The 24,820-nt window shown below is 35.9% G+C and overlaps 2 protein-coding genes across 3 annotated transcripts in view; both read right to left on the bottom strand.

Moving 5' to 3' along the window:
• Positions 1–1,881: 1,881 nt before the first annotated feature.
• Positions 1,882–12,115, bottom strand: LOC112522637 (putative methyltransferase At1g22800, mitochondrial). Its single transcript, XM_025131896.1, has 11 exons — positions 11,913–12,115; positions 10,931–11,011; positions 8,512–8,590; positions 7,111–7,252; positions 6,924–6,993; positions 6,466–6,530; positions 6,311–6,389; positions 5,583–5,670; positions 4,934–4,998; positions 4,752–4,841; positions 1,882–2,228 (listed from the first exon to the last, which is right to left on the bottom strand). Exons 1-11 carry the CDS (start codon positions 12,042–12,044, stop codon positions 2,118–2,120), a joined length of 1,002 nt encoding a protein of 333 aa, XP_024987664.1. The 5' UTR covers positions 12,045–12,115; the 3' UTR covers positions 1,882–2,117.
• Positions 12,116–16,198: 4,083 nt separating this feature from the next.
• The window catches only part of LOC112510001 (ankyrin-1), a 20,071-nt gene continuing 11,449 nt past the window's right edge, over positions 16,199–24,820 (bottom strand). The window contains exons 7-14 of one of the 2 annotated variants that reach the window (XM_025115246.1): positions 22,911–23,036; positions 22,075–22,227; positions 19,922–19,993; positions 18,714–18,815; positions 18,205–18,375; positions 18,045–18,124; positions 17,026–17,118; positions 16,199–16,488 (exon numbers count right to left, since the gene is read on the bottom strand). In XM_025115246.1, coding sequence (XP_024971014.1) covers positions 17,067–17,118; positions 18,045–18,124; positions 18,205–18,375; positions 18,714–18,815; positions 19,922–19,993; positions 22,075–22,227; positions 22,911–23,036 — 756 coding nt within the window. In that variant the 3' untranslated portion in view covers positions 16,199–16,488; positions 17,026–17,066. The other variant, XM_025115255.1, reaches the window with a different exon arrangement.

Below are 24,820 nucleotides of genomic sequence, written 5' to 3'. Positions count from 1 at the left end.
TTTAACAAATTGATTTGATAACGCTACTAAAAACCGTCGGTCGTGTAGCGTCTTCTTGCCTAATCGAGAATCCTTTCTCGATCGTTGGTAAAGGTGGATCTATGCCACCACCAAAGCCTTCACGACTTGATGGTGGCATAACTATCCTTTTTGCAGAGAGAGAACAAGACAATTGATTTCAACTTTTGTACATGACACCAAACGTAAGCCATATCTATCTCTTAATTGATAATAGCAAGCGTCACATGAACACGAACATCACTTTCACTTTTACGCATAAAATCAAATCAAACTAATCTAAGTATATCATAAATTCATTTGCATCTTTTTTAAAAATGTCACAAAAAACACTTATCCGAGTAAGCGCTTACCAAGTCACTTTATTTTATCGGATGAATATAACAAAAACTATAAATCTTATTCGGTAAGAGCGAAGGCAAAAATCGAGAGTCTTACCCGGTGGTAAGTGAGGATGAAGACTTCTTATCATGGTTGGCGCTTACCGGGATAAATTGTTGCATACGATGCGTTTTAGTGAATAAAATCTTACCCGGTAAATAAGCAATAGTACTGAATTTTACCGGTAAGTGCTTGATGGGTGAGTGTTTAGGTAAACGGCCCCTTAGAGAGAGAAAGTAGAGAATATGGTTACAAAAGAAAGGTACACACCTCAATTAGCAGCGTGCATAACCACTTGAGGTTTTCGCCTCTCTAACTAACTCGGTTAAAAAAGGTTTATTATCAGAGTCGTTCATTGACACGTTAAATGTGAGATTTTGAACAGGGCGTCCGAAATTTACCTGTGCTTAGGATGTAAATTATAACCGAAATTGTTTAGGTTCGAATTATTAATTGTTTGGTTTTAGGTTCAAATTATCAATGATTTAAGTTCAGTTTCAAATTGTTAATCATTTAGGTTTAGCTTGTAACATCTCATGTCAACTGTACCGGATATTGTCCGCACACATAGACTCACGGTTTTAAAACGCGTCTGATTGAAGAGATATCAAGTCCCTTACAACGCAACTTTTTCCCCCTTCGCAACCAATGTGGGATCTTACAATCCACCCTCCTTGGGAGCTCAGCATCCTTGTGCCGGCTCTAATATTATATGTAACATCTCAGGTCAACCGTACAAGATATTATCCGTTTTGTCTCACATCTAAACTTACGGTTTTAAAACGCGCCTGATAGAAGATTTATCAAGTCGGCAACCTTTGTTTCCTTCCCCAACCAATGTGGGATCTTACAATAACCCATTTTTGTTCTTAACATATATATTCTCTGTTATCTTAGTTATGCAATATAATCAAAAAGTCTGGATGTAACAGGACCTACAAAAAGATTAGAACGTTATCAGCCAAGACCCTTCCCCATTAGGGTAATATAAAATCAAGGTAGCGAACCTGTTTCAGATAAAGAAACCATCCAGCCTCGTTATCCCCGTCCACACAAAAACCCATCTCTACACGTCAAATTTCCATCTCGACAATCTAAAAGATTTTTCCGTTAAGTTCATAAAAACAAATTGGAACTCGGAAACCAAATATATCCTTACGAATTGTTGCTTACACCCACTCCCAATCGTTGGACCATACCAAAATGATATTTAGTCGGTTAAATCGGTTATATATTCGTTTTCCAACTTCTCAAAAACTACTTAATAATCGAACTGCATAATGTTCAATTTAGTCGGTTTCAAATACAAGACCCGTTGTTTCGGGTACCCGGCAACTGAACTAGCTTAAACAAAAGGAATTATCAAGCGAAGAAACATTCGTCTCATATGGCCACATTGTACATCAAGCCAAAAAAACATCATCTACTCTCAAAGAAAACCGAAGAAATCAAGTTCATTTGTTTCCAGAAAAAATATATGATATAATTTTGTTAACGTATTATTCGGTTTAACCAAAATACTAAAATAATAACTGAATACCAAATCTTCTAGTCCGAAAACCGAATAAACCAAACCTGTTTCGGTTATTTTGACACCCCTGGTGTCTCATCGGTTGCAGGTCCATTTCATGCCCACATAATATTCCTTCACGAACAAAAGGACTTAGGAAACGAACCCAGTATATTCCACTCGAAATCGGTGTTTGGGAAGGGAGAGTTCAGGTGCTCCCGAATTCCTTCTGGATGTCCTGGAAAGATACGGTGGCAGATCCCCGCCGCTTAGCCTTCTGCTGAGACTCGTGTTCCCTCCACCCAGTCATGTATATCACCTGTTCCCAAACATCATATTTCTTTATCACAAAATGCTACAACTCCAACGGCAAAGAAAAATCATAAACAACTTTGAAACACGTTAGAATATGCAGATAATCACGGATTATAGTATTCATCATATGACGAGACGAGAAATCATCAAGGATGTGTGGCACGAGAGTCAAAATGGAGATTGTCCTTGCCACGTTAACAAGTTTAAAACCAAACAAACACAGTATATCCTGCCTGGAAGTATCTGTCTCAAGAGACAGAGAGGTTGTTTATGAGAAATACCTCCAGTTCGCAAAAACAGATTTGGCAATTTAGAAGGCATAGCTCTAAGCTACATGGGTGCAATCATACATGCACTAATGCACCGGATCCTATCAGAACTCTGCAGTTAAGCTTTAAGCCACATGTTTTTGCAGTTTTTTTGACAGAACTAGAAAGAATGCAAAGAGCCGACCAAACCAACCCTAACTCCCTCCCCTTACAACACAGTCCTACAAGCAATCAACCACCCTATCCACCCACTCAAAGAACTCTTATCTGAGATCATGCCCTCTGACAGTCTACAAAGGGTAAATATATTTTGCCCACTTACGTTACCATCAAACTAATCGTTTTTTTTTCTTTTTTTTAGTATATAATATTTATATACGGCAAATGCAACAAATAAACCCACACACCCTCCTCATGTTTGATGAGGTTTGAATCCCTGACCTCCCAGGAGGCCAAAGACTACGATACCGTTATTGCCAAAGACCCTTGGTTTTCTTTCTTCTTTTCATGGAGGAGGGATTATGTTTTTACAACATAAGGAATGATGGTCAATTTGATGGGTGCTATAGTAGATACAATTATAAGCTTTTATGATCAAAGAAGCTGATGCTTTAATCCCCTTTTAATAGCCATGGACAGGCTCAAATAGTGATGTATCAACTTGGGTGAAAATGCCTAAAGCTTGAATCTTTTTTAAATACATATTAGACCTTGGCTATATTCTAAGTTACACAATAACTTCAAACAATATTAAATACAATCGTGTTGCTAGTCATATGTTTCTTTTACCAGTCTAAAATCTAAGGTCGCGTTTGATTTGTAGGATTGAGAGGGATTTGGAGGGATTTGGAATTCAATTCCATTCCAATCCCATGTTTGTTTGAAGGATTGCTTGGATTTGAGATCCCACAAACATGGGATTTAGAAATCCCATGGGGTTGTTGGTATTTCACGGTATTTTGTAGGATTTGTGTAATAATATTTTAAAATATGTTGTTTTATTATAATCAATTAATAAAGAAGCAATTTAATTACTTTTAAACCTATTTATAATTTGTTTTTATAAATTATTTATAAAAAATGGAATTCAATTCCATTCCAAATCCTACAAACCAAACACACCAGCAATTCCAAATCCTTCCAAATCCCTCCAATTCTAAATCCTTCCATGAAATCTAAATCCCTCAAAACCATTTCATCAAACCAAACGCCCCCTAAATGAATTTGTCACTTCCAGTATTGATAAAGAATGCATATATATGCAATCAGTAATGCTCATTGTACCAAAACAAATTCAGGAATGTTATGCATATTTTGACTATTGGAGACGACAGCAGTTTATTCATAGGGTCTAGTAGCTACTATGGATGTGGGCAGGGGGGTGGAGGGGTAGATGGTGGGTTAGAGCTGATAGGTAGGTTAGCAGTACCCTAGGATAGTACTGATAGGGTGTGTGTGTGTATTTCGATTTATATTGATATTAACCGAGTCTCTTGGATAAGTGGTTGTGCCGCTAATAGGGTGTGTGTATTTTGATTCTGTTTGAATTGGGGATTGGAGATGATTCGAAGACCGGATAATCTCGTTGGATCGTGAAAGTTCACTTTCCAAATACAATAATCCGTCCCTTAATGCCTTGGGTATCACGAATTTTGTATTGGGATAATCCAAGAGAAACTCTAATCTTAAAGGCCGTAAGATGGAGTCCTTATATACACCCAGATTCGTTACATATTTATATGAGAGATTGACGGTTACGCGGTTAAAATCAGTTATAACCATTATTGGATAAATTTTGAGGATAGTTACAACTGTCCCAAAGTCAGAAGCAACATTAGAAGAAGTCCCTGATCATACAAACCAGAGATACTCATGACCAGGAGACCAGAGGCTCTGGTTACATGGTCCAGAGCTCTGATTACACAATCTCTGATCCATACTTAATGGCAAATTTCCACCAACTTTGGGAACAATTTCAAGAAGGTTTCCAGCCTTCTGAAATTCGTCCAGACCACCGCCAGGGGCTCTGCCCCTTGGACCCTGCTAGGGGCACGGCCCCTCTTGATCCCCTTGTTATGGTGATCTAAGTTGATAAAGACAACATTTGTGGGTGTGCACTCCGCACCTTATGTTTGCCTCATCACCAAATCGATCTCACGTAAATCACAATCACACTAAATTGGTTGATGACACTAAAATCACCAACAGATTCTTTCAAAATAAAATGCAATTTAATTCAAGGCTTTATTAAGTATCACCTGGAAAGTTGCAGGGATGGTGCCATCTTCTGCTGCAAACATTGACTCATAGACAGCTGCTGCCGCCAGAGCAGTGTCTTTTTTTAAGAACTAAGCCATTCATGCAAAAAATTGAGAAACAAAAATGTGACAACAAGATTGGCTATAAAGTAGGAAAGAAATGGAAGTCCAAAAATTCTTACTTTGATCCTATTTACAAGAGCATTAGTTTCACCCATTGCCCGCAAATGTTCTATTAGCTCCAGGGCTAAACATGAAAGGGATAAAGAAATGGAATGAGATTGAAGTTGGATATGAAATATATGACAATCAGATTCCTTTAGTTCACTTCTAACATCATATTGGCCATTTTAGTAAAACATCTAGACTAGTATACATTGATCAATGTCAACATAAAAACAGGTGGTTCAAACCCATATACAGGAAGGAAATAACATAAACCAATTATTCATGATAAACTTAAAATCACATGTTTTTTTCATCCTGATAGGTTTGAAGACAGAGTACATTTTCTTATTCAGCAAATATTGAAAAGCTTACAGTAGATTAACACAAACTATGGGTTTGGACTAATGATCATTGAGAACATTGAGAAAGTATTTACAAGCATCCTATTCAATCATACCGGAGAATTATAACTTTTTTATATAAGATATATAGGCAAATGCTCAGGCACACGCTTGACCTTTGGTGAGGTTTGAACCCTTGACCTCCCAGGAGGCTGGGCTCTACTTATAACCGCTGGCCAACGACCCTTAGGTTGGACAATTATAACTTTCGTGACTATTCACTCACAAGTAAAAAAAGAAATAATTTGGAGAAAATGCTCACCACTATTATATCTAACCTGGTATTCATCAACATCGACCCCTGGAAGAGTGAAGCCTGCCCTAGTCAACAGATTGCCTGCATCTCGCACCTATGCAAGGGAACAAAACTGTATGCTAAAGTCACAACAATGGCAGGTTTGATTTCGTCTTACTTTGTATGTATATATAGCTATGCTGTGGAAAGTACAGAAAATTTTCATTCAAGCAACTCTACCCTGCTAATTGAATAAATGGACATGAAGAAAATGTTCAATGGAAAAAGAACATCTGCTCTGTTGTCTTTTAGGGTAGTTAAGCGTGGAGGTTATCTGACTGTCTCTAAATGTGTTGCAGTACACACACACACACACACACACACACACATATATATATATATATATATATATTTGCATATCAGGTTCAAGTAAGAACCGTATATTTTGAGAACCTGGGAATTAATAATTTATGATGAATAATAAAAATGCATTGTATTAATATTACATGAAGTAGTTGGTTCTCAGGTTCTTAAAATATTTATGGTTCTCGTTTGAACTTTCCACTGTATGGATAATATGTGTGTGCGAATAATATAGATAAATCATCATATATGTGTGAATAATATAGATAAATCATATGTGCGTGTGAATAACATAGATTAATCAATGGCTATAATGTCCTGGTATCATCTACAATGTTCCACATTAGGGCAATGGGCATTAGGCAATGTGGCAGATAGATATGAAGATATACTTGTGCTAATGGTGATACTCGTGGGCTCACACCACCTTCACGCTCCATGTGTGCTATAGTGCAGGCAATTCTCAGCTCTCTACAAGAACCATATCAGAATTAGACACCACATACCTGAAAGAATTATCACTTTGGAAGAAAAATATAAAACTAACTTTAGTGTTTCTCCACCAAAAATGGCTGCCAAAAACAAGCCATCAGGTTTCAATGCCAATCTACTCTGTCATGCGTATTGGAAACATTAGTTCACCTAGTCACCAGATGAAAATACTCTTCATTTATCTCAAGTAATTTTGAAAATAAGAAGAAACATCCAAATAATGATGCACCCACAAAGATGAAAGAGAGCAGAGAATATAAACAAAATGTAATTAAATTTTAAAGAACCAAAAGGAGGAAATGCTGCAATTCTTGTGGGACAGATGGTACATGATAAACTCATCACATTAGCGAAATTGAGATATGATTCCAGAAAGAATCATTCAAGATAATAAAAGAAAGAAGAATCATAGAAATGATTGAAGCTTCTGGACAGGTAATTGGGAATTTTTCTTAAGTTTTTATGCAAGGCAAATATTGTTCGAATTGCACTAGCACCTAGAGAAGCACAAACCTGTATCATTGCTCCAGGAAGATCATTTGTCCAGTGGAGGCCCAAGCAACTTATTACTAAATCAACAGAACTTAAAAGTAAGTAAAAGCCATAAAACCAAGCCTTATGATGAATCACAATGATTATAAGTTATAACACTTCATATCAACAAAAGCCTATGTTTCCATGAATAGTTAATTAGGCATACCTTCCTTGTATAGGTAAATATTCTTCATCGCCTACCATAAATGAAGTTTCAATGTTATCACTAGCAAAATCCTTTTCAGCATCTTTACACAATTTCACCATGTCATATGATGAATCCATCATAATTAGCTTTTGTATGGCACCTAAAATAGAAGAGAATTAGCTTCCGGATGCATCACATATGCTTTGTGATGTTTAAATGTTTCGGAAGTACAGATCTTTTTCACTAAGAGAACACTAGTTGATGAACATATAGAGAAAAAAATGGATGCAATTCTGATGTATAGACCCCGAACTTCAGTGAAATCATTACTAACCAGAAATCTTGATGAGGCAAATAAGCAGCCTAATTAAATACAGAGATGTTAAGTATTTCAAGTTATGGTGATAGCAAGATATTCTTTCTGGGACTGAAATAGCTGACAAGTGATTAGTATTATATTGAGGGGCCAATTTCGTAATAAACCGAAACAACAAGGAATCCATAATTTACTCTATCAATACTATATCATAAAGCATTTGACAGAAACTCTTAAAAACCATTAATTATCTTTATAAAAATTATATTATTAAACCAAAAATAAAAAAAAAATGAATTAAAGAAATACACAAAAAAAGGAGAAATTTTAAATAGTTAGTTTGGTACTAATATCAGTATTTTTTTTTCAATTTTTTATGATATCTTCATATTTATATTTTATTCAAAAATAAAAACATTATCGTTTTCTCAAAACCACATAAAACCGTATTATAAAATCGACTGAGAAAAAAAAAGAAATAAAACGAAACATTAAAATCAATATGTATCTTGCTACATTGTGCGGGTACCCTTCTAGTAATTCAAAAATTTAGTTTTAAAATAAGTTGAATGCATAACCATTCAAGTGATTAAAAATTAAAATTAATATCAATATAACTTAGAATATAATATAGATAGCAGGTAAAATTATAACACTCCTAACATAAAAATACATAAATCTTAAAATTGAGAGATCAAATGTGTAATTGTGAAAAATAGTGGAAAAAAATGGTGTAAATGAATAGTGTTACACCAAACTTGGTACTATTCATCACACAAAATTTGGTGTAAGAAATGATGTGCCCATTAGAGATATTTGGTGTAAGATGTGACCCCATTGGAGATGGCTCATGGATTATTGCAGATATCAGCCTTCCAGCTCACTTTCAATGTTCTGAAACCCTAATTATAAAAAAACTAGTGGGAAGAAAACAGCACCAGCATTATTATGTAAATTAATGCAACTCATTCAAATGGATGGAGATGAATACAGGTTGCGTGAAGATGCATCCTTAGTTTAAAGCTACTTATTGTTATCTTTCAGATCATACAAAATACATACAAGAATGCATCCAGAAGCAACAAACATGGTTGAAGTCTCACCACGCCCACATACGGAACGCCTAATTGCTTCCAAGGAACCTCCCAAGCATAATGTAGTAGGAAATGTCTTTTTGACATCCTACAAAACCAAATTGAAGGTGAACCTGAATATTCCATGTCAAATAAATTCAGGACTTCTGAATAGAAAAGTATATAGCATTCAAGATATTCTGTTGCTCCCCTTGTCTGCACAGTGGAAAATTTATCATAAAATTGTTATCATCATACTTGCTTAGTGTTGCAATAAGACTGCAACTTATATGTCAAATATGACCATAGATACAGATGAATGACAACCTACTATTACAAACAAAGAACATGCAGCATATAGAAATTTCAAGTAATAATAATAAATTACATGGGACATTCATATATTCTTTGCCTTCTCAGATACGTCTTTGTTGACTTGGCAAAATCAGTAAGGAGGGCACCAACTAAAGTACACACACCCACATATGCATATACACATAGCATATGTATATGTATAGATATGGATATATATATTTTGCATATATATATGTGTGTGTGTGAGTGTGAGTGTGTGTATATGTATATGTGTGTGTGTGTGTATAAATACAAGTATGTGTGTATGCATATACGTGCGTGTTCATATATATACATACACAAGTCTTGCCCTTATATCAAGATCAAGGGAGAGTATCTACATTGTTTGTAACGGTTTATCAATCTGTCCTACAAATTTGGGCATATATTTGAAAATTTCATGTTGGATTCTTTTTCAACAGCTCTTCAACTAGTTCTATCAGACAGAGATGTTACAGCTTATTTTATAAATAAAAGATAAAGTGGTTTGCTGAGCATGATGAAGAGACGAGGATTGGAGGGAATGCATAATCATCATGCATTTTATCAAACAATACAACTTGTAAGTTGTTAGAGAATGGAGGGACTGCGTATATAGGAATTGGAGAACCCACACATGTTATCTGTAATTCTGTATTATGATGACCAGATATTGCAAGTGAGAGGGAGTGTTGAAGCATGATATAATTGTTGTCCGTCATACCAACTTAAGCTTGTCGACAAATATATCAAACAGAAAAAGAGGACATGCATCCCCATTAAGTCTTTAAGGGTGGTAGTTATCATTGGATAGTTGCAAGCCTTAAAAAGGATTTCTTTTTGTTGTATCTTGTTGGGTCACCGATGGATCTAGTGATGACCCTCCGATCTTCTCTCTAATTTAGCCGACAAACACTTAAAATGTTCTTAGGTTCTTTGTTTGTAAAATTTAGCCGACTTCTAGAAGAATTACATTCAGATCGATGGTAACCCAAAAAGAATGAAGAATGGGTCACTGACAAAGGCATTCTCTAAGCACCTGACAAAGCATGTTTGCCCTTGTATGCTCGTCTTGCAGGCTTGCAGCTCTCAGAACTGTTCCAGATATGTTCAGCTACAACTCCTTTTTTGTATACGATGAAAGTGACTCTTCAAAGTCGTCAAGTCAATGTCGAGCATCTTAAGTGACAAGTGTCCCATGCATTTAATGCATGGGGTGGTATGTAAGAGTATGACAGAGTGCTCCCTCCGATGCAAGGTTACGCTTTCAAATAGTTCTCTACGTGCACAAGGTTCAAAATCGGCTACTCCCTCAAGCAAAAAGAAAATCTCAATGTCCTTCATTTTCTGTTTTTTAATCTTTGTGAAAGGATTGTTTAGGCTTAGTTCATCTACCTTATTCCGCAACAATTTTTCTATTCTAAGTGTAATTCTTGATATTGTTATTAAATAAAAATTAAATTAAGTAAAAATTGAGTAATTGTATTCAACCCCCTCCTACAATTACTTGTTCGGTTCTTCCAGCACATTTGGAACCAACATATCTAAACAAGGGAAACACATATGTATGCTGTTATTTTTCTGATTCAGTGATGGTCTTTTCCTCTCTGTCTTGCATTTCGTACTAGCCCCTTCTATCATGAATTTCCTCATGTTGTCTTTTTGTTGTTATTTTGTACTTCATAATTTACCGCCCATTTATTAAAAAAATATGCTGCAAATAAACTATTGGTCTTCAGCTATGTTGACTAGAGAGCTCATTTACACGAATATAGCACCACTTCTGGTTCTGGCAGAGCTAAATCAACAAACTCAAAAGAGACAACTTCTGTGCATAAAGCTCTCTTCTTCTGTTGGATGTGAATGGGAGAAGGGCCAGAAAAAAAACCCAAAATTTGGAGCAGTCCCGCTTGTTTGTAGACAACTTCCATGTGGTAATGGTGATTGCGGGAAGTAGTAAAAAGAAATGAAATAATCACTGATCAGAACCTCTTTACTCATGGAGGAAGTGACATATCATATATAAATGAATGCACAAGCCCAAGTAATCACAAATCAAAATTTATTTACAAAGATCGAAGAAGAGGGGCATGTAATATTATGTAAGTCTTCAAACCTCCAGGCGATCCAAAAGGTTATCAGCCACGGTGTTGACCAAAGAATCTTCCCGATTTATCAACCATGCAGCCCTATCACGCTGTCATGAAGTGAGAATAACTTTACAGCCCAGAATAAAAACCCAAGCCAACCAAAATGAATTAAACAATGCATCTTTACGGAATCTCAAAGGCAACTGTCTATGAGATGAACATAGCTATGAGATCAGAAAGAACGAGTTGAAAGTGTACAGGATATCACACAATTTCAAATCAAATAATTAAGACACAAATAAAAACACTGCAAAAAGAAAGAATCCAAGTATCAATCCAGAAATATTTAATCTCAAATTGGTTCGGTAAAAACAGGAAATGCATACACCATTTTGATCTTGATTGTAGTAAATTTTCCAAATAAATCAAAACCCCAGACCATTTCTTATCGATAAAATTTAGAGATGCAAATCATTATAATGCATTGTGCAAGTAACTTTCGTTGTTTGGGCATAACTTTAGTTGACACCATTTGATGTATTTTTGGTTGGAAGAAAGTGCTATAAACTTCGAATTTTGCAAATTCAAACAGTCTAAAAGTTGTTGGTAATTCAATATCTTCTAATATTGAAGTTGAAGTTGGCAAATAAAACAAGGAAAATTTCATATCCAATCTAAGAAAGAAAAAAGCATAAGTTGGGCAGGAAGTCCACTAAAAGGCAAGAGAAAAACCCAAAATAGTTGTCAGTCTTTCAAATTGTTACTTATCAACACCACAAATTTGTCTCAAGAAATAATGCTAATTACCTGTATATTAATAACCACTACTAACAAAACGTAGTTGGTGTTAACTGTGCAACAAAACCTACATTTATGAAATAAGCACAATACAGAACACCATATATGACGATATGAATATGAATTCGCTTTCATAAAGAAAACGAAACGAAATTAACGAAAGATATTATATGACTACAACAAACAATTGTGAATAGATTCGAACTTAACTTGTTTGCGTTTGAGGTGGCGATCGAAGATTTGGACTTTAGAGCTCTGAAGGTTACCATCGATATTGTCTGCTGTACAAAAAGATCTTCGTCTGATAAAACTACGTAGTAGGTTTCCATTGAGTCTACTCATTTCTTCTGATTATGGAATTGGTGCAGTTAAAGCCGAGGGACGGGAGAGACCATAGACAATACGCACGTCACCTGCACCGCTGCCGGAGGTCTGACCAGGGGTTGTTCAGTCATACATGTAACACTTAAGAAATGGAATCAATTTTTTTTTATGTTTTTAACACTTAAATTTGAATCTTAACACAGCAAGATACATCTTTATTTTATTATTTTATTTTGTTTTTTATTATTAATATAATACGGTTTATGTAGTTTTAAGTAAGATATTGTTTTTATTTTTGAATAAAAATAAATTTAAAAAAATATATCGATATTAATATAAAATTAACTATTTAAAAATTCTATTTTTTATATAATTTCTTTAATTCAACTTTTTATTATAATTTAATTTAGGTCTAATGTTTTTTTTTAGCCGACTCAAGTCCAACCCATTTGGACTCCTTAGAGGTTCTAACCAAGGAGCACGCAGATCCCAAAAACGCATAGTTTACCTAAACCTGTAGGCCCTTGAGCGGATCTCACGTTAGCTCCAAGACGTTGGTCTCTAACTAGAAAAGTAAATGCTTGAGCTTGAGAAGCTTCTGGTCCAGTGGRTCCGTAAAACTCACTAGGATAAGCGGTATTGTTGAACCAGACAAAACAACAAGCAATGAAACCAAAGACAGATATAGCCGCTAAACTATAAGATAAGTAAGCCTCTCCAGACCATACAAGTGCGCGTCGAGCCCATGCGAAGGGTTTGGTTAAGATATGCCAAATTCCACCAAGTATACAAATGGAACCTAACCATACATGGCCGCCGATTATATCTTCCAAATCGTCTACACTAACAATCCATCTTTCCCCCCCAAAGGGCGAAGGTTTGGAATGTTTGGAATCCATATTATGAATGTTTGGAATCCATATTATGCAAGGAGACATTGCTTTTGCTAATTCGAATTGAAGGGTGATATAAAGTTGGTCTTCCTCTTCAGGCAGCATATCCATAGTTAGCACATTCATGCTAATTAGCAGTTCCAGCTCCATATCAAGGATATCGTCACTAACATCAATATCGTCACTAGCACCAATATYGTAACTAGCACCAATATTGTCAATCTCATCAATATCGATATCATCAAAACCTTTAGACTTGTTATCCAGGACCTTGTTCAGAAGTACGTAATGAAAGGAAAATAGGAGTTTTTTGCTAGGTATTTGACCAAATAAGATCGTCCAGTTCCTATAGAACCTATCACTAAAATACCCCTAGAGAGGGATAAGGCTAAGCGGAGCGAAAAGGGWTTTCCATGAGATGGGAAATGAAAACTATTAGCCCCACACGAAGTTTGTGAATAAGTGATTGTCTGATAATGAGCAAGGAATATCCGTCTTTCTGCTAAAGAGGATGTATTGAACTCATAATTCATTAGATACTTTTTATGAATGTCAACTAAGTATYGTAAGTAAATTGCTCCCGGTTGTTCAATCATTTGATAACCAGAGTCATTCTTTGATAAATGATCACTATAAGTCAGACTCAATAAAATTTGATCAATCCCTTTTTCTGTCGTTAAGGTGGAGAACTAAACGAAGAATTCTCTTCTTTCATCATCAATCGAATAACTGTTTGCAACCCAGGATTCTATTTTATCATCAATCCAGTCCTCGTTCACGTTTTTTTTTTCTTATCACTGAATAGATCTCTTTACTTGTATGACTTAGATGTCTCGTATTTCTCTAAAAAGTGATTCGATTGATGGGATTTGGTATGATACTTATGAGATCGATGAGATTGATATTCAAATATTTCTTCTTAGAGCGTATTGATTTGACCCCATAAGCGGGACCACCACCCAATAGCCCCAATAGCAGAGAATCTCCTAATTGTTTCAGAACAACTAGAAAGATATTCTTTAACCAGAAAGAATTCGGTTCAGATGTAGGATACTTATCCAGAAGTTTTCGCAACTCAATCATAGATGATGGAATGATCAAAGATTTGACCTTTTCGAACTCTGTCTGTAACTCACTAGAGTCCCCGAAAACAAAGAGAAGACGTGTACAAACGAGATATGCAGCAACAAGAAGGAAAAGGATTGCATAGAGGAACTCCCGAACATTTGTCAGATGTGTCGATATCAATGGTGACTCATTATTTCGATGAATCATTTCTTCGGACAGAAGAAGATTATGGAAACACTTACTCGAAATTTCACTTATCAGATTCCATTGTGGAAGATAGAATTTTTTCTGAAGAATTCGTCATGATCCATGCATAATATCATGAAAAATGGATACAAAAAATTGACTGCTACTTAGTATCGGCAATAGGTCTGAAAAAATATCTAAAAATAAAAACTTTAGATATTTGTACCCTGTCGAAGTAAAGAACCATGACATGTATGTTTGGAATAGATTCCATTTTGAGAGAGTTGAATAAGCACTATCTCGTTGAAAAGTTCTATACATCTGCCCTTTCTCAACGCATGTCTTTAGACAAAGACTTCGTTTTTTCCTCTTTTCGGATGGTAAATATTTCTCAGAACATGGAGTGTGAATCAAACCCATGTTTGAATTGAAATTGAGATACTGATACAAGTTCTTCCCTTCTGAATCAGATAGATTCATATCTGAAAGAGGTTGACAATAAGTTCTTTCAAAATTGACTATTTGTCCCTCTGTTAGAGGTGTTCCAGAAATGTCTGCGATCGAGTAAATAGCTCTACGAACGAATGGACTGGATCGACTTGGAAAATGGAAAGATTTGTACAAGTTATACGTTTCGTCACCACTYTGTGGAAAAGCCTTAGGTATGAATATGTTAGATACMTGTGACTCGATTGCTGAAATAGTATCTCTCCCCCAAAAAGCATGTTTTTTTTACCGACGCACAAAGAAAATATTTTGTTGCGAATGAACAAGATATTGAGGAATTGTTTATACGTAAAATCATAATTATTGATACAGGCATTTTCCACATAAAAGGGGAATCTTTTGTTACAATAGAAGCAGAAGTGATGTGGATTATTCAAGAATCGAAGTTTATTTGCTTTATAAAAAAGAAGATCTCAATGAACTTCTATGAAATGATTTCACGGGATTCAGCCAATTGTATTGATCGTGGAATATCATTAAGAAATAAGAATCCGTGTTATCAAAGGATTTCCTGCGATTATTTCTAGTATGGAATGAGTCAATCATCCACTTCGAAGTAATTTATTTTCGACTTAACAACATAAATTTTATAAAGATAATAATTTTGTTAGAACTCAATGATTATCCTAATTATATTTTAGATTTTTTATTTAAAATGAAATGTTTATCTTATATTTAATTATGTTTATCCTGTATTTAATTACGTTTATCTGCAGTTAGTTATACGAATTCAAAAATGGAGTTTTAATAAGTTGTACCTACGCACAATTTACGTGTAATCTTAAATTTTAAGTAATATGCATTGATAAACACTACTTCATGCATAAAGAATGGTTTTTAAGATTTTTCTCCAATATTTTATAATATAATATAGATTTTTAAATTAGCGAGCTTGCTCGGTCATACATGTAACTCAAGATTCATGGAAAAAAATTGAATGCAATTATGCATCTTAAACTATTTTACGTCTTTCATCACGTAATAACAGGTACAAATACTGAATTTCGATCCAGATAGAGAATTCATAAAATTTCTTCAAAAGTTCAATATTTAAAAGTCAATTTCATATGACAAATTTGTGGAATTTGTTTGCGGTGTGAGCTATCAACTAAATAAATCGATAACGAAGAATCAAACGATGTAAAAGTTTGTTAAAACAAAAACAAATGATTGATAGAAAGATATTATAACACCACTAGACAGTTTCACAGTACCACAAACAGCCTCCTAAAAACTCACTACTATCGATACAACATCATTTATGATAAACATCGTAAATTTTAATACAACACAGCACTACCTTTCTATTTTATATCGGTGAAGGCTCTATCTCAGGGTCAACTTGGCATGAGAACAAAACCCATCCCTTAAACCTATGAGCGGAGATTGGGATCGAAGATGGGGATTGAGGTGCCCGCTCCATCCCGACCCCCATTCCCCATGCATAGATGCGAGAGAGGCAGGTATGCAGTTCGATTTTGTGTTGAAGACACTTCTCGAGCCGATCGCATGGCAGGCACAATTCTATGAAAAGATATTGTTTAAATCAAAGTACATAATTACTAATCTTTTAAAAAAATAAAATCAAATTTAGACACCATTAACATAGCACAACAGAAACCCTAATAACAAAAACCCTTATAAGTTACAATAACTGCTTAATAAATCTAATATGTCCCAAAATTGTCTGAATATTTCAAAAAGAATAAATAAAACACCACCACATTTATCTCCGTTTCAGACCGTTGGTCGATATACACGTTCCACAAATCGTTGCTTGGAATTTGTTCATACATGTTCAACACGGCCTGAAAGAATAAAACATTTACAAAACGTAAAACTAAAAACCAACATTCCAATAATCAAAGATATACGAGTCCAGTCAGCTTTAGCCTAGCAGTAAGGATTACAGTATTTACCTCCCCCATGATGACCATGAGATCTGTATGATGATCATATGGGAACCACTTTTAAAAGATGTATGGTATTACATTGGTATAGGGGATATTTGAAAAATGATTAGGATCTCACTGGTGTGGATGGTTTTATACTTTTATCTTCCCCTCATACAAATCGATATATGCTGCATATGGTAATTGAGTTCATGAATTACGACATTTTAGACATCAAACTAAGATCATTTCTTCAACATATGGCGGTTTATCTTCTATTCTTCCCACAAAACAAGTTGAGAGGGATAACTATAACCGCTTAATATGACTAAAACGAAAATTTTGGTTTCACCCAAAATCTGTCACAATAGTTATAATTTCATTTGGATGGTAAAGCTGAAGAGATAAAAAGGGTACCAGAAAACGAAAAGCGGTAATTACGCATGTACATACCTCTTGAGCTTCCACCGTCTCCTTATCAGCAACACATCCGATTAGTTTTCCTTGTTTGTTTCGTGAAACTGTCTTCCAGCTTCAACTGCTTCCCTGTGAGATGTCAAGAAAATGGCAACATGAGAAACGGTACACAAAACATGGTTTTATTCCCACCCACCACAAACAGAATAAGCACAACCCTAAGGTGCTGTTTGGTTCGCAGGGTTCAAAGGAATTGGAATAATAAATTCCTTTGTTGGTTCACATATTGAAATCGATGTAATCCTTTCCTTCAAATTCCACAAATTAATGAATTTGCCATTCCTTGGCATAAGTGAAGGAATTGAATACCATCCCTTTGCATCCAAGTTGACTAACGCCGCCCACCCCTTGCCCCCACCACGACCAGGCTACTATTGTCACGCCCCCCCACCACCACCACATCTCGCCTTCATGACCGCCACCCTACCCCAACCCCCACTGACCACCATGTCATCGTCACATCCACCCCCATCCGACCACCATGCCACAACTGTCGTCATCACAGCTGCCACCCCCACCCTCCCCCCAAACAAATATGGGGATTCCAATTCTTTCGAGAGATTCCATTCCAATTCCTACCTTGGTCAAATTCCATTCCAATTCCTTTAAAGTCAAATTCCTTTGATAGATTCCAATTCCACCAAATTCCATTTTGCGAACCAAATGCACCCTGTGAAGCTGTCATTCTTTTTCTGGTACTGAAGTAATCTTAAAAATACTTCAAAAGATGTCACAAAGAGGTCAGAGACAAAATAATAAGTGATCTTACTGACAGAAGCAACCAGATTTACGATTTGCATTTATGATTAATATCCAAACTGTTACGTTATGTTGCTAATTAATTAAATCCTTCCCTGTCTTTTAGATTACATAAGGTATTTTTTAAGTAAATTTGATGTCAGGGTCAATAGCAGTGTAACCATAGTTGACCAAGTAACATATTTGAGTGCTGACTTTTACGTGTCAATGAGTGTGGTCTAGGTGTAGAGAATTGCCTGAAAGCATGTACAAGCTCCATATTTTCCGGGTCAAGCTTAACTCCCTCATAAAATGCATTTGCTGCTTCATCAAATCTCTGCAACAGAGATAGAGAATGATTTAATCTTGAGTTTTAGTTTGAAATGAAAGAAAGTTACGAAGCTTAAATGAACATGCCTGCATCAAACGCAATGCTGAACCCTCTCGATACCAAGCTTTTGCCCAGGTCGGTCTCAATCCCCTACATGATTGTGCATCTGTTAGCGCCTGATCAGCTTGCCCAAGACGTATCCAACAGAGACTCCGATTAGAAAACAAAGTAGCATCACTGGGGTCAAAATCAATTGCCTGATTCATGACCAGCATGAAATAATTAGAGTTCATCATAAGATAAAGAAGGATAAGACTTATTTGCTAGAAGCTGTACACCAAGGTTGGGAAAATGTTATTTTCCCCTTCCACTCATCAGAGAAAACAGAACCATTTCGTTTTTTCTTTAACATTAAAGCAGGCAACTATCAAGTTCATATTGCAAGCAGGTCACCACATTATAAGTGATCAATAACTTAAGCATGGTCAACTGTCATATGTTCCTTCTATCTAATACAGCATAAGTAGGTGCTTCCTTCCTTTGATCATGATCAGCAATTAGCATTAAAAGCGCAAACAATGAACAGAGTGCACACCTGAGTATAAGCATCTACAGCCATCAAATAATCCTTCCGCCTGAAAGCATCATCTGCTCTTGATTTGGCTTCAGCAGCTTTTTTCTTTGCCTCCGGAGTCACCTAAAAACAGGGCAAAAACTTTGATGTCATAATGTCAAAGTGAAAACAAACTTCTGAAATTTACAAGCTTAGATTCAGATTAAAGATATGGCCATGATAATTTATTTCCCAAATAGGCCTTAACTTTCAGATGAAACCTAAAAATCTGGATGACACAACATTCATACAGGAACACTTGCAAGCACAATCAACCCACTTGAATGCCTTTACAGACATCTAAAATTCCTTTATACCACAATCAGATAAAAAGGCAGGAAGTAGACAACTTAATTAAGGAGTGTGGTAGAAGCTGAGGGGCTGTTTTGGAGGGTTTATTCATGCAGCCTTATTGAATAAGATGTGGCTTCAAGCCAAGAAAGGGAATGGTTATGGATCCAGCAGTCAATTGCCATCCCTCCCTTGAAAAAAAGGTGCTGCTCTCTTCCACCTTGTCATGGCAATATCTGCTGCTTCCTAGACACCTTCCATAGAAGGTAACGCCTAAATTATTTCTCTATTTTGATTTGTTCATGATTCTTACAACTTCAAGTATGAATGCTATAAAAGTTGTGGTTCTTGACTGTTCATTTGAGTATTTTCACTTCAATTGAGAACTAGGTTCAGATTAGCTTTTATAATTCACTTCAATTCCAGTTGTGTATGACTTCATTGCATCCAATATAGTTAGATCATCAATGCACATCAACAACGGCTACAGAAACAAATGTCGATCCATAAACAAAAGATACCCTACAACCAACTTCCATATCTCCCTCATTCCTATTATGAAAATACTTAGAAAAGACGGGAATTATCTTGTTAAATTACATCACTCATCACCAGCCAGTTCCCAAGTTCCAATAGAGAAAACCATATTAGATTCCCAATAGATTAGAAACAGCAAACACCATCATTGCTCAAGCAAAATCCTTTTGTAAGACACAAAAAGAAAATCTAAATCACAATTGACCAAGTATGGAAACTAATGGTTTAGAAAATTATTATAAAAATAAAACAGATACTTTTCACACACCACTCAAATACGATACAAGAAGTCCCAGTTTGAAGCACTAAAGTCACCAAAGTGTTAAAGAATCTTTTGCCTTGAAGAGAAAGAAAAGCCATACCTCAGGTGTCTCCTTGGTTGAAACAGTAGCATCACTTGGCAAGTTGACACCCCCTGTATTTCTTTCAGCTTCCTGGAAAGTTGACATACAAATACTATTAATGTAACACCAGAGAAAACACGCACATAGAGAGAGAGGACAAGAACACATACGATGGACAAGCGAAATGAGGATGCAACATCACTTAACCATTGCACATGTTTCCATCCATACACTCATCAAAATACAGGTGCCATAATATTCCAAATATCATACACGTGGTTGTATTTTTTTTGGTTTATTACGATTATAAGTGAACATTGTATTAAATATGCTAACCATAAAATGGTAAGGGAATATTTTCCAAGTTTTACAACCATGGAAGATGATATTCTTGATATACTTACAAGTGAAACCATAAATGGTGCTAATTAAAGATATACAATAAATACATAATGTAGATTTACTATGTTATGCTAGGATTTCAATATTTTTAACAGTTAGCCCAGTTTGTACAACCTTCATCATAATATCCCAGGATGTACAACCTTCATTTGACCAAAGCACAATGTTCTAAAGAAGTGTTGGCTGGAATTAGGACATTGATCGAGCTCCTGGCACTTAATCATTTCAGCAAGGATTAAGCAGACATATTAACTGATCCACTTTAGATGTATAAACACAATGGCACAAAAACAAACATGTACTTTTGGTCCTATAATTGACAAGTATTTTTTATACGATAATGCACATTACTTGTAAGAAATTGAACATAAATCAAAACCTCCTAGGTTTATTTTGTTCATCACAATATTTTAAATGAACACTCATGCAGAAAAAAGGGGAAGCGATAAATCATTAACTAATAATTAAAATCTATTGAGTTACGGCCAGGAGAGTATAAGTAGCCATGCAGATGATCAACTAGTTACTCAAAGCAATGATGTGCATGGGAATATTCCAGAAACAACGCAACGAACCTTCTCCAAGCAGTTAAACCTTTAAAACGCTCTCCCAAGAGACACCAACGGGCCTCATCAACAGAACCGTTTAGCGCCCAGAGACAGACCAACAGGTTTTGTCAAGAAGAGCATGCTAAAATCATTACCTACCAAAAAAAACATCCATGCTTTGAATCTCTGAACTAAAAACTTTACGGTTGAGGTCCCACACGCTCCTATCTAAGCTAGAGTTTTGTTTGTATTCAACTCTATCGATAAGCCCAAGTGGGAGTTTCCCTCACTTTGGGAGTCTCAAAACCACATCACACATATACCGCATGCCAAGTATGATATCCCATCCTAGATATACCACACACACACCTCTACTAACTTGGCAGTCGAAGTGTTTTCCCCAAAGAACAGCCCCCAAGAATTGTAATCTTTGGAAGAGATATAGGGGTTAAATCTGGGTGATGTTAGTGATACAAACATTCAAGATGCTCAGTCATTAGGACATCCATATTATCTACTCTCAAGAAATCAAAACAAGAGTTCTTATCGGTGTTAGGGGCCGTTTACCCAAACGCTTACCCAGTATGCACTTACCGGCAAGAATCAACTCTCACTTATCTAACCGGGTGAGATTCTAGTCCATCAAAACGACAACGTATGCAACAATTTACCTAGTAAGCGCTAACCGGGTAAGAGTTCATCACCCTCATTACCGGGTAAGACTCTCGTTCATTGCCATGGGTCTTACAAGATAAGATTATCGGTCCTTGCCATATTCATCCGATAAGTGACTCGGTAAGCGTACCAAGTAAACGTTTCGTAAACGGCCCCTTTAGCTTGCATTTATAAGCCGTGCAGCATGTGATTCACGCTGTCCTAGGATTTCTTATTGTGTCAATCATCTATAAGTTAGTTCATCATGATGTATTGGCACTTGTCCTATGTCCTTAGTTAAAATACTTCATTACTTTTGTTGATGATTATTCATGCATTGCATGGGTTTATTTATTATAATCTAAAAAGACCTCAATGTAACTATACATCTTCATTGGAAAAATAACCATATTGCTCTAAGCACACATAAGAAATAATTTGCTCGATAACGAGTAGAATTACAACTACATATAATTTTTGAAGTTGAATGCTACCACATATAGAATTACAACCACTCTAAATATAATCTGATAGATGCCCAAAGCAGAACCAGATTCGAGTAAGTACCTGTTCCTTGGCAACTTCAGATTGCATATATTCAATGATGCCATCTACACTCCAATCTGAAACGCTTTCCACAGGAGATGACAAAGGAAAAAGAATCTCAACAGCACCCCGGTTACCTCTTGCAGCTGCAACTTGTATTGGCTTTAGGCCATCCTAAAATAGCAAGTAATTGAAGGGAGTTACTAGACACCTTTCAGTGAATAAATATTTTGAAAGAAAAAAGAAAACCAACTGACCAGTGTCTGATCCTACATATGTATATAACATGATCTGGATAAGATCTTGAGTTTTGAATATACAATGGAAGTCTCAATATCTAATCTCTTAGACCACAAATATCATGATAAACCTGGTTGACACTTGTCAACAATGACACTGATGCAATGTAATATAATTAATAAACAATGTTAAATAGGAAGATACGTAAAACATTTTTTGATTGACCATCCATAGAAGGCACGGCTAGAGGGTCACTGTAACAAATCCTGAAAACACTTTTGATGAGCAGAACTTGCACATATACAAGGCCAAAAAATATGATGTAAACCAATTAATCAATTATGGAAAAACTAGCCTAGGGAATGGTAAAAATGGCATCACTTGGTTATTTAAGTTATGACTGTTAGAAGTATATAAATAAACAGACATCACAAGGTAATTTTTTTAAAAGTCGTTGAGAATGTTCAAATGACATGATTCGGTTAAACAGCATGTCTAATAAAATATGACACCTCGGAAGTTCCTAAGTTCTATTTAAGTCACTTAAGTTCTAAACTATTGAAGTCAGGACATATAAATATAGAAAAATGCTGTTTCAGAAAAGAGAAAAGCCTCACCTCATCGGCGACATTGGGATTTGCCCCAGCTTTTACTAAGCATGTGATCAATTCTAAGTTACCACTATCAGCAGCAATGTGCAATGGGGTTGCTCCACCAGCAATAACATTTATTTTAGCACCTGCCTGTTGTCCAAGAGAAAAAAGTAAGACGACCAATGCATTTTTTTAATAGACATGCAGATAGATTAAAAAGAAATAAACATGTCAGGTCCAACTCATGAGTGTAACTAAAGATACGCAAAAAAAGAGCCTGACAGGGCCCATAACGATCCGGGTCCTAGGCCAAATTCATGTAACAGTTCGTGTTCTAGGACGAATTCATGTAACCGGCTTGTACAAGGCTTCAGGCCTGCCCCTAAGTGGTTCTCAAAACAAAATCCATAACTGATCCGAAACGGTGATCCTAACCAGTCTTCAACCGGTCCTTACAGAGCCCAAACCTGGTTGGGCACGGGGTTTAACTTTCACTTTTTTTGTCTATATATAGGGGCATATAAATATATAATCATTTGTAAGTAAATATGTATATGTATGCATGCATCATGTATGTATATACATGTGTGTATATATATATATATATATATATATGCATGTATGTATCATATACATGTGTATGTACACTTACATGTATAAACATGTATCTAACAAAATTTATTGTTAATTACTAAAGTATATAAATATTAATTACTATTTTCTGAATATCCCAAAACACTTGTTGATCTCTTAACTTCTCCGCAAGCAACAAAGAGAAAGCAGAGACAAAAGATAAAACTAGATAGCACTGCTAATGAGAAAACTACAACTACAATAGCTGGTACTATGAAGCAACAACAATTGCTGGAAGTTTAACAGATGAAGATAAAAACATTTTACGGTAAAAGTTTATACATATGAGGCACATTGCATTTTTAAGATATTAATACAAGTCATGATTCCTCCATTATTCTTACGAAGAAACATTCCTCTAACTAGGGTGAGTAATACATACATGCATGCACACACATGTACTCTAATAACAAACTAGTACATTAATCAATTCCTTGCACTGATGTCATGTTCCAACACACGCTAACCTAAACAAACATCAACCACAAGGGTGGTGCCCGATTGGTTTGAGCTTGGGCTCCAAAGGTCAAAAGCGCCTGCCAGGTTCGAATCCAAGAAAAATAAAAATCCCCTTGTGGCCACGGAGGTTCAAATGCGGTGACTCCAGGCTACCCGCAAGCGGGTGGTCCACCTGGGATTAGTCGGCTCACATAGCAGGTTGGATATCCAGATTAATCAAAAAAAAGAACAAACATCATGAACTTCTAAGTGAGCCTATACTTGATGATTGGTTTCTCCACGTCATGCTAGTCCTCTTTCTCTTTGTCACACAACATTACTGATAAATGTGCAAAAACATACACTTTTTTTTATTAACCTGGATATCCAACCCGCTATGCGAGCCGACTAATCCCAGGGCGACCACCTGCTTTGCAGATAGCCCGGAGTCACCGCATTTGAACCTCCGTGGCCACAAGGGGATTTTTATTCCTCCTTGGATTTGAACCTGGGACCTCCTGGTACTTTTGGCCTTTGGAGCGAAGCTAAAACCAATCAACCACCACCCTTGTGGTTAAAAAAAACATACACTTTAGAACCCAATTATGTCTTTCACTTCATTTTACACCCTTCCCAATCCTATATTGAGTATTTTAGTCTTATTTTATGATTATACATTTAGTGGAGCTAGGATGCAAGAATAGTAATGTCTTATAAGTTTGGTGAGTAAAATGCTGACATAAGCATTGTTGTAGCAGTTGCATACGTTGCTACAACACTGGACACTGGATATTGGCACAACAAGACTCAATCTCGTTGAATAAGGTGAAGAGTCAAAGTTTTGAAGAAGGCATCTCCTAGTA

Source organism: Cynara cardunculus (genome assembly GCF_001531365.2).
Source record: "Cynara cardunculus var. scolymus isolate 2C chromosome LG 1, CcrdV1, whole genome shotgun sequence".
Taxonomy (NCBI): Eukaryota; Viridiplantae; Streptophyta; class Magnoliopsida; order Asterales; family Asteraceae; genus Cynara; species Cynara cardunculus.
The sequence above is the reverse complement of the archived record's forward strand: the minus strand, read 5'-3'. Positions and strand labels throughout refer to the sequence as shown.

What these genes read in the sequence shown, in the direction of transcription:
- LOC112522637 (XM_025131896.1), bottom strand. Translation starts at nt 12,044, where the DNA reads ATGAGTAGACTCAATGGAAACCTACTACGTAGTTTTATCAGACGAAGA. An exon ending in GAGTATCACCATTAGCACAA is followed by an intron (nt 5,671 to 6,310) that starts GTATATCTTCAT and finishes TCCCTTGCATAG; the next exon opens with GTGCGAGATGCAGGCAATCT. An exon ending in CTCTTGTAAATAGGATCAAA is followed by an intron (nt 4,842 to 4,933) that starts GTAAGAATTTTT and finishes TGAATGGCTTAG; the next exon opens with TTCTTAAAAAAAGACACTGC.